The following is a 15,011-nucleotide window of genomic DNA, read 5'->3' as shown; positions in this document are numbered from 1 at the left end:
GGTCAAACACCAACCCTCAGTTGCTTCATGAAACTCCACTGCACAGTCCTAAAGTTACAGTGTGGTGCGGTGTAGCCAGATTTGGAATTATTGGCCCATACTTTTTCGAGGATCCCCAGGATATAACCGTTACTCTTAACTCAGATCGATATCTTCAATTGCTCAACACCTTCCCAGTACCTGAATTAAGAAGGATAGGACATTTTGATACATGGTTCTAGCCCAGATCACATTCATAACTGATTTTTCATCCCTGTGTTAAAATCGGTAATACTTTGAAGAGAACAACCGCCAGGATCGCTACCCGTCCGCCGTAAATGAACACGAGATGGCAGTACAGTCGCTAATGCAATTCAAATGGGATTTATGACGGGACTCCTTAGGTAACAACTAGATGTCAGCATAGTAAACCTGACAAAAGTTGTTACCGTCAAAGCCTATAAGATCGAGCAATCTGGGTATATATGATCTAGAGTTCCAGTAAGATGGGGCTACTGCCCACACAGCCAATACCAGCATGAACAGATTGCGACTGCTTTTCCGAGGTCGACTTATTTCTCGCTTTGGTGACATCTACTTGCCCTCCAGATCCCTGGACTTATGAGTCCCAGATTTCTTTCTTTGGAGCTACTTCAAGGAGAAGGTATAATTCACTCGCAAGGAGACAATTGCGGAATCAAAGGATTCCATCATGATGAAATTGCAACCATTCCACGCAACATGTTGGCACACTTGAGGGATAGTTTTCTGAGTCGACTACACACTTGTGAAGTGAATTTTTTTTCAGTAGGTTATTTTACGACGCTTTATCAACATCTTTGGTTATTTAGCGTCTTAATGAGATGAAGGTGATAATGCCGGTGAAATGAGTCCGGGGTCCAGCACCGAAAGTTACCCAGAATTTGCTCACATTGGGTTGAGGGAAAACCCCGGAAAAAACCTCAACCAGGTAACTTGCCCCGACCGGGAATCGAACCCGGGCCACCTGGTTTCGCGGCAGACGCGCTGACCGTTACCCCATAGGTGTGGACTTGTGAAGTGAATGAAGGAGGACATTTACCGGATGTAATTAAAAAAATCATCTGTTGGCATTTAAGTGAATGGCAAAATATGTGCATTGATTGCAATAAACTGCATTTCTAAGTATGTAAACACTCTTCTATTATTCATAGTTGTTTTTGTACTATACATTTTGCTCTACTTTGTAATTTTTGGCCCTCTACGGATCTTCCTTTTTGAATACAGGTATTGTTTTTGCAATCTTTAGTAAATGAGAAAACACTCCATTTCTTAATCATTCATTTTTTTATCAGATCAACATAAATGTTATAAATTTATCCACATTTTGAACTTCTTAAGCTTTGTATTGCATTAGCTACATCTAAACAAGAAACACATTCCACGCGAAAATAAAAATAAATGAGCAAGAAAGAGAAGCAAACAGAAAGTTGCACCTCCTGTGGCACAATTAATCTGGAAAATTACCAAGACAACAAATTAGAATATCATTGGTAGCATGATAAAATTGTAATTGAAAAATATAACAATACGGGTTTACCAAATAATTTCTACGCTAATTAATGGGACTTACTTTCTGAACGAGACTTGTACTGTATTAGTACTTACCATTTCTCTTCAGAAAGAGCAGCGGTAATTCGGTGCCAACGAATGGGTAAGAAGTAGGTCCAGGCAGCTTATTCACTTGTTTTGCAATATGCGACTTATTTTTATCAGAAGAGAATAGGAACATTATGGCGACGAGAAACAGCGCGCCCCCTATGATCAGCGACAAGGGCTCCATGGCTCTGAAATCAGGTACAACACATCTTCGTGACGCTCCCCTCACCAGAATTCCCCACAGATAAAAATCAAAAACAGTAAGGTCAGGAGACCTTGGAGGTTATGATAAGTCTCAAAATCAAGATATGATTCGTTCTGGAACCATAACGCGTAGAAAATTCATTGAAATCCGGGAATTATGGGCCGTTGTAACCACATGTTCCACATATAGGCCTATAATTCTTAAACGGCGCATTTCAGGAACGACAAAATTGGTGAGTCAGTGGTGATATTCGGCCTGTTCGAAATTATTAAATTATTTATAAGTCATATTTGCAATTACCATGGGCATAATGCCGTATATATTTAACATATGCACACATAAGAGAACTGGTTGTTAAACTTTTTGAATATCACCACTGTGGTGAGCATATTCCGATAGCGTTCAGTCACTGCTTCGCTTCATTGATCACGATACACATATCGCACTGAACCTGTTAAACGCCACTTGGTGACTCATTGCAGTATGATGTTACGAAAAGGAGCAATACGGTATTGGAATTGGTGACGAAATCTTCGTTGTGTTCCTGTAATGGACTTATTCTATGAAATCAAATCGACACAAACAACACTCTTATGAATCGTCCGACGTTCCATTGTTGAATGTGCAATTGACTCTAAACCAAACTCCTGATATTACTTCCGAGCTTGAAGACTGGCGGACGCGGTAAAATTTAAAGTCAATTACATTACACCAATTTGAAACGTGTCAGAACATTCTACCGGCCTTCCCCGTTTTTATTGAAATAAATGAACACTTCTGACAAACGTAAGTCTAAAAGATGATTGCATCGAATTTACAGACGGTGTTTAGATGTGACAAGGGTAAAATATTACACGTCCAGCGTTAAGGACAGAACATAATTATTACTCCTATGTCAGAATATGCCATTTGTCAGTCTAGAATTCAACGCCAGTCATTCGTTTGGATAATGACATCAACGGTTTGAGAAGGCGTGTAACCGGATACGTGAGCAAACAAAAATTCTCGAATGAAAGCGATTATCTTTTCGACAGAGTACTGAAAATTTACACAAATCGGAGATGATCACAATATAGAGAAATTGCTGCAGCAGCAGCAGTAATAATAATAATTTGTAGCCCAGTGTTAATTTTGAGATCTGTGTTTATTAGAAGATTCTTATATTGTAGTGCGTAACATCTATTTTAGAAGTTTTAAGTAGAACGCGTTGTGGACATGAGATTAGCATCTCCAAATGGAAAATAATATGTGACATAAATATTAACATTTAATCATTAAACAACATACATTTTGCCTTCATTATTCGTAAAATGTAAGTGTTTTTATTTTGAATCATTAAAACATACCTATATTATGTTAAAGTCCAACAGCATTACAAACACACAACAATACAATTACGAGGCGCGTCCATAAAGTAACTTCCCACTTGTCCCACAGCTAGCAAACCACATGTTGCGCGAAGCGGCTGCGTGTACGTGATAGAGTAATGTCCTGGCATGGCGCATGCGCTAGCGGAACTTCCCGAGTGCTCTCGGTAGTTTCGTTGCATTGGTTGAAGATGGACGTTCCTATTCCAGCTCTCGCCGAGTGTGAAGTGCGGTCAGTGATAAAGTTTTTGAATGCACAGGGCATAGCGCCGATTGAAATTGATCGTCAGCTGTGCCAGGTCTATGTGCAAGCAGATGGTGCGTTGCGCCACTAGGTCGTGTGTGTTGATAGTTGGTCTCCCACTGCACTCCTCGTCATGCACATTTTGGCGTCCTGCTGAAAATTGTCTACAGCAGCAACGCACCATCTGCTTGCCCATAGACCTGGCACAGCTGACGATCAATTTCAATCGGCGCTATGCCCTGTGCATTCAAAAACTTTATCACTGACCGCACTTCACACGCGGCGGGAGCTGCAATAGGAACGTCCATCTTCATCCAATGCAACGAAGCTACTGAGAGCACTCGGGAAGTTCCGCTAGCTCATGCGCCATGCCAGGACATTATCACGTACACGCAGTCGCTTCGCGCAACATATAGTTTGCTAGCTGTGGGACGAGTGGGAAAATTAATTCATGGACACGCCTCGTACAATTCATTTGCTAAACATGTTTCAGGACTTGCTATCTCATCTTTACCAGCTTTGAGGCCGATTCAGCTGTTCGTGCTAGTGTTTCCTGCTGGTACGTATTGCCGACTGATGCGACCTCGAAGCTACAGAAGATGTGATAGTTCGTCCTGAAACATGTTTAACAAATGAATTTTAATCATATTATGTTTTTTTTAATGGTGTTGGATTTTAACATAATATATATTTTCATGGAAACACACACACACCACACTTCACGAACTCAAACACACACACGCCAATAAATAAGGAATTCTTCGAATCTCAATAGTTGCGTGAAACTTTGTTGGGTTTTCTGAATCGACGCATGCGAGGTGCGAGGCCCATTCGGACTACACGAGAGATAGTAAGTGGTTTCTATAGTTGCGAGGTGCACTGTCGACGCAGCTTCTCAGAGAAGCCTCGCTGTGTCGCCTCGGACCGATTCTCCAGCCGGATTTGTGCGAGGCGCGCACTGCGAGGCTTCAGCAAATAGCTTTGGATCTAGAGAGAAGAAACAATTTTGAGTTATAAAGAAGAGGGTTGGCATTATTATTATTATTATTATTATTATTATTATTATTATTATTATTATTATTATTATTATTGTATCTCCAAGGGGAGATAACCCTATTTTACTAATGTGTGTAAAGTAGGGGGTTAGATTGGATTTTCCTGAACAGACGCATGCGAGTTGCGAGGTGCGTGGCCCGCCTCGCACAAATCCGGACTACACTAAAGATAGTGAGTGGTTTCTATAACTGCGAGATACGAGGTCTGCGTACCTCGCAGTTGTAAAAACCACTCACTATCTCTCGTATCAGAAAAACCAAGGCTTATCTAGAATAATAAAAAAAAATAAACATTTAGATACGTGAAGTAGGGAAAGACGGTCTACTGGACGCAAATAACAGTAAAACAGTATAGAGAAGCGTAAATTTGCATATATAAGATAAAACCGGCACGCGTACCTAACTTTTTGTCCTTAGCTTTTTCTCAGGCTGTCATTTAGCTGTTCAAAAGTGAGAAATTTCTAGTATTTTGTATCGATAAATTATTTAAGTTCATATGCGGGTTCAACGGACGAATGTGTGATAAAAATTAATAATAAAGGAAAAGAAAACAATTAGATGCATGGAGTGTTAATAGTTTACTGAAGATATCTTAAAAATAAAAGCTTCTGTTCTCTCTTGAAGGATAGACACCATTTTACAATAATTTAATATACGAACACAACTATTACAGGAAATGTTCAATGGTATTTGTAGCTTCAGCTCTAATCAATAGTAACAAAAATCAAGGTTGCCAGGCATTTAATTATACCACTGTTATTGTTACTATTGCTCTAATAGCTCCTGTTAATGGTGATGGACTAAATTATATAAAACGAAAGCTGTGAAATAAATGAATGGGGTGTAAGAACAATTGAATGCTCTTTCATATTTAAGTATAAAAATATAAGGGTGCCATTTGACATTTCTAAAGGGGGGCTGAGGTGGGGTGAAATGCAAAATACAATTAAGCTTGGTTTCAGGCTTCCCCCTTAATATCTAATTTGACGTGTTTTTTTTTTTTTTGTTTAAATTGAATTCATTTTAAATAATTAGTTAGCCTATTTAGACTGGGAAATTTTGAGCTTGTATTGCCTGAAAAAAACCACAATCAGAGGTTGGATGAATTTCGTAGTCTTTGGTGGTACGATCTTCAGCTGCATGTAGTCTACTTGGATTAATAAATTCCATAGTAATAAGTCATTACGCCAAGGAATAACAACTACTTAATAGTTATTTATGCAACGAGTAGATAATATTGATGATCATGACATGAGTATCATAATAAGATTATCCACAAGTTGGATACAACACTCTATGGCATCTTAGCATTATAAATTGTAGGAAAAAAATGAAATAATTCAGCATCCATAGCTGACAAATTCTTCATTTGTTCGCATCGATTAGTTGCGCCTAGCATTCGCATTGAATAAAGAGAAGTGGATGACCTTGAAGGTATTACAAACTCTAATTAAACCTCAGGTATCAAATTTTATGTTACAAATGTTCCTTTATTTTGTTAATATAGTTTCTCTGAACCACAGAGCTGTTTTATGGGATATTAAAAAATTATACAAAATTGATAAAGATTGGAAATAAATTATACGTTACCTTCTGTACTGCATTTCATTTCTTGTTACGTGGCGTGTAGAAGTGGTAAGCAAGATAACCAGATGAATTGCATACATCGCCACCCGAGCGTTCCGGTATTACGTCATAGCGAATACGTCATTGCTATTATGGGCAGGCGTGCCATACAGCGTATTCCGAATCTCACCGGACCGGTGGACAACAATGACGTCACGCTGCAGAGGAATAGGAACAAAACTAGTGGAAGGTTCGATGGCTGTCATGTCGACTGTGTAAGTTGTTATCTGTGCTACGCTAGCAAAATTTTGCGAAATTTCCGTACTGCCATCTCGTTCAAAGAAAAGATAGCATAAACAATTTATTTCTTGAACCAGTAGTAATAACTGGTCCGTTGACATGTTCGCTCATAAGCCATTAACATATTGTTTTTACGTTGTGCTCATTACAAACAATACAGCAGAACCAAAGCAGAACACACCGCCATGACACAACAGTGCACGATGTCATTCGTCTGCTAATTCCCGCCCTATACAAGAACCAATCAGATTCACTGTTGGCGACTGAAGGAGACTGCCACCACCTCTGCAAGCTGATGACACCGGTGGAGTATCAATGACGTCATCGGTGGAATTCGGAACACCGTGATCCCATGGGATTGCTCACCGGTGAGATTCGGAATACGCTCATAATAAGCCGATTACGCACGATATTGGAGTATAGTAACAACGTGTTTATAATGATAGGATGGCATAAACATTGTTACAGAGAGCGCACAGCAATAAGACCGAATTCACAGCAGAGTCGCGCTTGCTGCGGCACAGAACATAATATTAATTTCAGATATTTCCGCAAAACGAAAAAGAGGCACCGTTACAGAAAATAACATAGACTATAATGGTTAAAGTTTCTTTGTGAGTCCGCTCGAGTCTGTATAGACTACTGTAAGCTTCGTTGAAACTTGACAGTAAAATTAATTTTGTAAAATGTATATTTGCAGTCGTTACAAAAAACTTTAGTGATACATAGTAAAATTAAAGGAAGAATTAAAAAATATATATATATATATATATTTGGATTAACACATTTCATCACAGTAAATCAAATTCACTACACAATACCCACCAATTAAACATTCTTACAAAGATCACTTTGAACGAAGACTGAACTTGCAACGGAGAGTCGGAGCCAGGATGCGAATTAAGATTTCTGATGAGGTGGGGATAGAATTCTAGATGGAGAATACCATACACAAAATTATTATTATTCTCATTCGATGCGGCTCAACGCTTGGTCGCACTGAGTTGCTTATCTTGCACCTTGATTATAATAATAATTATATACATGAGCAGACTTAAGAGAAGATGTGTAATTTCTAAGTTATTGATTGTTGTGAGCTTGCCGGTGATGATAATACATAAATATTATTTTCTTTGCTTACTTTATATTTTATATAATTATACTCGTATTAAGGGTATATGTACTGTACGTGAACGACCACAAATATTATCAGAAAATTTTATAAGAAAATAAAGTCACAATTGGATAAAAATTACAAGGTACTGCAACAAGATTTATTAGAACTTAAATATCTGATAAAAGTATAAAAAAAAGTTACTAATAATATTTTTCAAACTAGTTTTATCAGAGTACAAAAAAAAAAAAAAAACAAAACAAACAATTATGCAGTTATACCATAGCATGGTTATGGTCTCTCTGACATCTTTAATATTTTTCCTGCATGTAATAAACACTTATTTCTGAAAAGTAGACTACTCTCAGACATGTAGAGTTATTTATTTTAATACAATTAATTGTTTATTTGCCCTATATAAAATATATTAAAATTTACATAGTATTTTGTGACCTAATTTTTCTATTTTTAAATAAATGGGCATTATTGTAGTCTACCTTTTGCTAAATGCATGTTAAATCAGTGTACAAAATTTCAGAATTCTATCTCTAATGATTGTGGAGTTATGAAATAATATGTGTGAAAATTATCAAATTTTGGAAAATTTAATTTAAAGTAAAAAGTGAATTCTAAAAAAATATTATTAGTAACTTTTTTATACTTTTATCAGATATTGAAGTTCTAATAAGTCTTTTTGTGATACCTTGCAATTTTTTTCTAATTGTGAGTTCATTTCCTTGTAGAATTTTAGAAATTTAGAGCCCGCATTTTCTGATAATACTTGTGATCGTTCACGTACATATACCCTTAAAACAATTAGGCCTATATTTTATGAGGGGGGGATAGAAGTTATCCCCGGTAGGGATGCTAATAGGAATTTATGAGAGGGGGATAACCTTCCAACAGGGGAGGGAATCCCCCTGTTAATTCGCATCTTGATCGGAGGAATAAGACAATTTATTTAGTAGGTTATTTTACGACGCTGTATCAACATCTTAGGTTATTTAGCGTCTGAATGAGATGAAGGTGATAATGCCGGTGAAATGAGCCCGGAGTCCAGCACCGAAAGTTACCCAGCATTTGCTCATATTGGGTTGAGGGAAAACCCCGGAAAAACCTCAACCAGGTAACTTGCCCCGACCGAGAATTGAACCCGGGCCACCTGGTTTCGCGGCTAGACGCGTTAACCGTTACTCAACAGGTGTAGACGATAGGACAATGTTTATACTAACCTATAAGTAACAAATAGTTGACCGTTGTGAAAGGAATGCACCTTAATATTCTCTGTAAACTACAAATTAATACTCATTTATGCCGAAATCAGAAAGTAGAAAATTGATTTTTGTCCAGCTAGATCGCGCAAAATGCACACTGTGCGACTGCCGTTCCACAAACAGAATGGTAGAGAAAATAATACATAAACCATTTGTTTACGATTATATCAAATACGATTTGAAAAGTTTCAATTCCTTACCTTTTATGCCATAAAGATGAACACGTCTTACACTTCAGTATACAACAGACAGACTGAACAACTGTTATCGGCGAAACTTTCCACAGTTATGTTCCCCAAAGCGTTCATATCGGAACACGCATAACTGTAACGACGGCCTTTCATATCGCTGTTCCGGAAGAATAGTGACATACGTGCAACGTATTACTTGTTTCATGAGAAGCAAAAAAAATTATTATTTATAAATAATAAGATTGAAAAAATGGCAATCGAAATAAAGTAATGTATTATCTTTTTGGTTAATATTAAATACTATTAGTCACATAAGTGTGTTTTAAATTTACCGCTAATGTTATAATTATATCACTGCATTTCTAAAATTGAAAAATAAATTTCCCCAGTTGGGCAAAGAAAATGTTATTATATCTTATACAGGCACATCATTTTATTTTTACTTCAATTTTTATTGTACCTGAGTTTTTTAATGTACTTCACTCCCACCCCTTCTACTAATGAAGTTCAACCGTCCTCCATACAGATCCAAGACCGCATTTATAGTCATAGTAGCTTTACGTTCAGAGCAAACAGTACTTTCCAAAAATATGTTCGCGTTTTCCAATGACGAAAGAGCTTTCAATATTGAATCATTTTCGCACAGGTACTGACGTCCATTTGCCTATGTCGTATTCTGGTTTCCTCCACCTGCTTCTATTCGCCTTTCTGTAAAGGCTAGTGGCTGGGCTGTCTTAGCTCTTTTCTGAGAACATTAATTTCTGTTAGGAATTGAACGTCTACGTAATATTATACCCATACAATTGTTTAAAATAATTTAAATAAAAGGGCCTCGTTAAGTAATTAACTGTCACGTGATTTCCTCCCTTTCTACGACCCTGCGATATAACCACTTGGACGGACAGTAGATAGCATATCTGATTAATTTTATCTTTTCGAATCGGGCAGAAATGAAGATTGAATTTACAGTACGTAAGGTACCCTTTTATAGAGTAGGTACAGAATTATTTCAACATGAGTTACTGATACGAAGTGCGAAACTGGTAATTGGAATTACGTACAATATTCTATAGTGCGATAATATATACATTAGAACTGAAGTCTGTATCGAAATGAACGGCCACCATTTTCAAAAATGTGTTTAAATGTCCGTATTATGATTATTTTTCAATTTAACTTCATTCTCTATAGTGTACGCTAATGTACTGTAGACAGTATAATATACACTGCATAATGAATACGTCCGCATGGACAGCTCAGTTCGTGAGTAAAATCACTCATTGTTAATACTGTACTGTATTTTGATTAAACAAAAACCTAAGGAAAATTTTATCAAAGTCAAAAGCGTGATATTTCCTAGTTTACGTAAATGGATGAACTACTTTTCTTCCCTCCTATACCTAGTAAAGTAATATGTTTGTATTTTACGCCAATATAATAGAACTCCAGTCGTGGAAGGGGGTAGCAAACTGTGTTTGCGGTTCTCAATCTTGATCCAAAGGTATAGCCAGGTTAATATTAAAAATGTTGGTAAAATAAAATGATGTCCCTGTATAATTAAGAAGAATGGAATGAAAAGTACAAGTATACTTACAGAATACACATGTAGCCTATAGGCTAAGAAATTGGACTATTTTACTACTACAACCACATTTACAGAAATCATTGGTATAAGACATTCCACTATTTTACTATTAATTATCATTATGAACAAATGGAATAAAAAAATATTTCTAGAATTGTGGAATAATGATAGAGAAAACCTGTATTAAAGGAACACTGCTGGTTCCATGAAAAATTGGTCTTTCAGAGGGATGGTCTCTGAATAGGGGGAGTTATTTTACATAAATAATGGGTTAAAACGTTTCTACGTTAATCAAATAATAACGTGGGAAATAATGCTAACAATAAAAGCTTGAAATCAGAACTTTATTTCTTATTTTACGTTATTTTTCCAATTTTCGTCTTTGATTCCCCTTCACAAAATCATAAATTGAACTCTGCTTAACTTTCTTACATTTCCATTTTACAATCTCATTTTCAAAACTATTCTTTAACATTTTAAGAAGTTCATGTATATGTTCTCCATTCATACAGGAGTAGAATAGAAGAGAGGGGCTCAGAAGGGGGATTAAGTGTAATCTGTCAAAAAGCTTCTTTTTACCAGCACTGGAGCGCCACATGTACAAATGGCGGGATTTTCAAACGACTTCCTGCACAGGAAATAGCGGGAATTTCAAAATACTTCTTTGCACATCCCCGTTACATTCATATTAACATGAATGTTTGAAATGTAACCATCCCTATTACAATTCTGTTTTTTGCTTTTTAATATCTTCAGCCAGAAACTTTTTTTTTCAATTACAATGCCATCAGTGTTTTCAGAACGTGATATCCCATGAAGTAGAGTAGTAGAGGTAGGAAATGGCTGTGGAATTTGAAATGATTTAGATATGACCAAACAAATCTGTTATGTTGTAATGTATTAATGAAGTAATATCTGCTCTTTGAAGTCAGCTAACCGCTTAATTTTCTGATATTTCCAGATATACTACCATTAGTTATTATTGTGTTGTAAGGAAAATAATTTCAAATCATCCTTAGTAGAAATTGGAGTCTACAATGCTGTGTTCTTATTGTCTCCAAATAAATAGCTATAATGTGCAAAGTCTTCTGGTTACATTGAAGGCAATCATTCACATATATATTTTTTTAAGATTAGCACTTAGTTACATTATGTCAGTTTGTTCCTGAACTTCTGCATTACATTTTGGACTATATGTGGGGAATATTGAAAAATATTCTATTCACTAGTGTAAATTTGTGTTCAAACATTACGAACATTAGTGTTGTAGTGTTGTAGTTAGTTAATTTAAGTTCCTTTTCTCTTAGAAACACAAATATAACAAACAAAAGAAATAAAATCATACACAGTATATGATAAACATAAAATCAAAACAATGAAAATTAATATTTAATGACATTATGCCAGTTTGTATGTAAACTTCAACATGAAATTTTAAGCTGTCTGTGGGGAATATTAGAGAGTAGAGTAAGAGAGTTAATGGGTTTAAGAATTCCAACCTACATGTAGCACCTACTACTGTATTTATTTCCTCAATGGCATAATTTGTTATTTAATATGAAAATATTCTGCATGCTAGTGTAGAATACTGTAACTTTATGTTCCAACCTTACGATTATGGTAAATAGAGTCTACAGTACATTTCACAGGCTTTGTTGAAATATGCCAACAAGATCGGTCCCGTGTTTGATAACAATTTATATTCACCTGTTATTTCAAGAAAAATAGTACAATTATTGCCTTGAGACACTTCGTATTGTAGTAAATTTAGTTTCCTTTTCTCTGAGAAACACAAATATAACAAAATAGAGAAACAAAATCATACACAGTACATGATAAACATAAAATGAAAACAGTAAAAATTAATATTCAATGACATTATGCCAATTTGTCTGTAAACTTCAACATGAAATTTTAATCTGTCTGTGGGGAATATTAGAGAGTAGAGTAAGAGAGTTAATGGGTTTATTGTCAAAAACTCAGCATTTGTTGATTTCAGTTAAGTTGTACAGGTTTAAGAATTCCAACCTACATGTAGCATCTACTACTGCATTTATTTCCTCAATGGCATAATTTGTTATTTAATATGAAAATATTCTGCATGCTAGTGTAGAATACTGTAACTTTATGTTCCAACCTTACGATTATGGTAAATAGAGTCTACAGTACATTTCACAGCCTTTGTTCACAGCCAACAAGATCAGTCCTATGTTTGATAAAAATTTATATTCACCTGTTATTTCAAGAAAAATAGTACAATTATTGCCTTGAGTTACTTCGTATTGTAATTAATTTAGGTTCCTTTTGTTTGAGAAAAATAGAACAAACTACAAAATACCAAATCATAACAAGAAACATAATGTAACAAAAACACAAGAACAATACAAAATAAGAAAAAAAAAACAACTAAAATTAAACATGAAAAATCTTAAACCAAAAATACACAAAGAAAACATATTCATTTGGCCACAATACCACAGTATCAGTAAATGTGCACATCACTTTTCTGCATCCAGTTTCACAAGCACATTAAGTGCAAAACTTCTCACATCTGCAGTTCTCGTTGACATGAAGAAGAGGAGTGCCAGCTAAGATAAAGTTGTACTTGAAAAGTAATGTTAATATTATTTTACCTACACAATCCTGCAGACAATTAAGTGCGATCCCATGTAGGTGCATGTAGGCAAACACAATTACTGTAACGTTCTGTGAAATTATTTGAGATATAAACTTCAAAGGCACAGAGCTCTTCGAATCTTCGTATGAAATTTTCATTCATGTACATCGTCAGAGATGAGAGGAACGCCCACTACCATGAGGAAGCTTGATATTGCCCCAGAAGTTACAATGCAGACAGAAGTAGTTGAACAACATCCACCGCCATTCCCTTCCAGAAAGACAGTAACACCAAAAAGTGGAAAAATTCGAAGTCTTCACATCCAACTGTATCCTAGAGTATGGAAAGAGAAAACAAAGCACAAGAACTGAAGACAGAACAAGTCCTGTGCACTATCAGGCAAGCTGTACCCGAGCAATTATATGACTTAATTAAAAAATTGTACGGACTCTGGTTCACGATTTGTACAGGAATATCCCTGGTTAACAGAATTGAAATGTAAAGCCCTTAATATCTACTTACACAGTACAAGTGAAACAGAATTGTTAGAAAATTATTGAGTATTCCTTCTAAAGCCACTCTTCTACGTAAGTTTGCCTTATATACAAATGATGTTGAGTTTTGTGAGAAAATACTGGATAAGCTAAAATATGCTTGTGACAAAATGAGTGACTTTTGCTGCTGCAAGCACGTTCATAACTCTGAAACCAGACACATTAACATCTCTATCAGTAAGTTTAGTCATGCGAAACCTTTTACCTTTATCAATTTCATATGCTTTCTCAATGTGCTCCCATTTTCCAGTCTTCAAATCGTCAGCCTGGTTTGCAGTTTCTGAAGAGTCACTTACAAACTGAACATTATATTTTTGAACCTGTTTATGGTGCTTTTAAGCAAATGTGGTGTGTCAAAAAATGCTACTATTCTTCTGTCATTTACTGTGAAGAAGGGCTGATCACTGGTAACCCCTAACAAATGATATGCTTTTCGATTGTTAGAGCCCTGATCACAAACGGTAGCTACTACTTTTAAACCAATGCTACTCAGTTTCTGTATTGCATTAACAATGAAACCAACTAATTCATTACCAGGGGTACTTGAATGTGCAAAGAAATAGCCCAGAGCTTGTTTGTAATTTCTACAAACACCCCTAACCATAAACACAAGACCTTGGTTGGCAATTTTATTAGACGAACTGTTACAATACCTTTCAAAGCCATCTACAATGTCTTCATTACTATTGTAGCACAAATTTGCTTTTAAAGATATTTCATGCCACATAAGGCAACATACTTTGTCAGTGTCATTCATCTTACTACAGGCATTCCTTAGTATGTCGAATAATTTGTCACTAAAACCAACATCAGTGGTATACTTTCGCAATACTCTAAGCAATGTAGCCTTAGAAGGGAAATTTAATAACTTCCTAATCATTCTATAGGCACTTGGGCTCTGTAAATAAATATTAAGAGCCTTTGCTTTCATTTCCGGTGACCACCGAACTCTCTGCACATACCTTGCATTTGAGGAGACACAATTTTTTACCAATTCATATAATGGCCCGGGAACCTTCTTCCTTAAAGTTGCAAGGGCAATGTCAATCTTCAGATCTCTCTGTGTGGTCTTGAGAACTCTTCCTCTCAGACGATGCAGTTGTACTCGAAGACTGCGAATTTTCCTCCTCTTCGGTGTTACTATCGGTGTGGCCGTGGGTTGCTCCCCAGTCTCTTCACACTGCCTCTCCTCTCTTGGAGGGTCACCAGTCTCTCTGGAGGGGGTCCCCTGTTTGTCTCCATTCCATGTCTGTACAAAATAAAACAACCAAAAAGGTTACAATTATGAACTAACAGCAAGAGTAAGTAGTCCTGTACCACCA

General features: G+C 36.2%; 1 protein-coding gene across 3 annotated transcripts in view; it reads right to left on the bottom strand.

Moving 5' to 3' along the window:
* The window catches only part of LOC138712146 (cytochrome P450 4C1-like), a 41,972-nt gene extending 32,937 nt beyond the window's left edge, over positions 1–9,035 (bottom strand). Inside the window, exons 1-2 of one of the 3 annotated variants that reach the window (XM_069843617.1) lie at positions 8,943–9,035; positions 1,627–1,805 (exon numbers count right to left, since the gene is read on the bottom strand). In XM_069843617.1, coding sequence (XP_069699718.1) covers positions 1,627–1,801 — 175 coding nt within the window. In that variant the 5' untranslated portion in view covers positions 1,802–1,805; positions 8,943–9,035. Of the gene's footprint in view, positions 1–1,626; positions 1,806–2,122; positions 2,693–8,942 lie in introns of those variants that run through there. The other 2 variants (XM_069843618.1, XM_069843616.1) reach the window with 2 other exon arrangements.
* Between the last annotated feature and the right edge of the window lie 5,976 nt (positions 9,036–15,011).

This window comes from Periplaneta americana, chromosome 13 (genome assembly GCF_040183065.1).
Source record: "Periplaneta americana isolate PAMFEO1 chromosome 13, P.americana_PAMFEO1_priV1, whole genome shotgun sequence".
Taxonomy (NCBI): domain Eukaryota; kingdom Metazoa; phylum Arthropoda; class Insecta; order Blattodea; family Blattidae; genus Periplaneta; species Periplaneta americana.
Note: the sequence above shows the minus strand (reverse complement) of the source record. Positions and strands in the feature narration are given on the sequence as shown.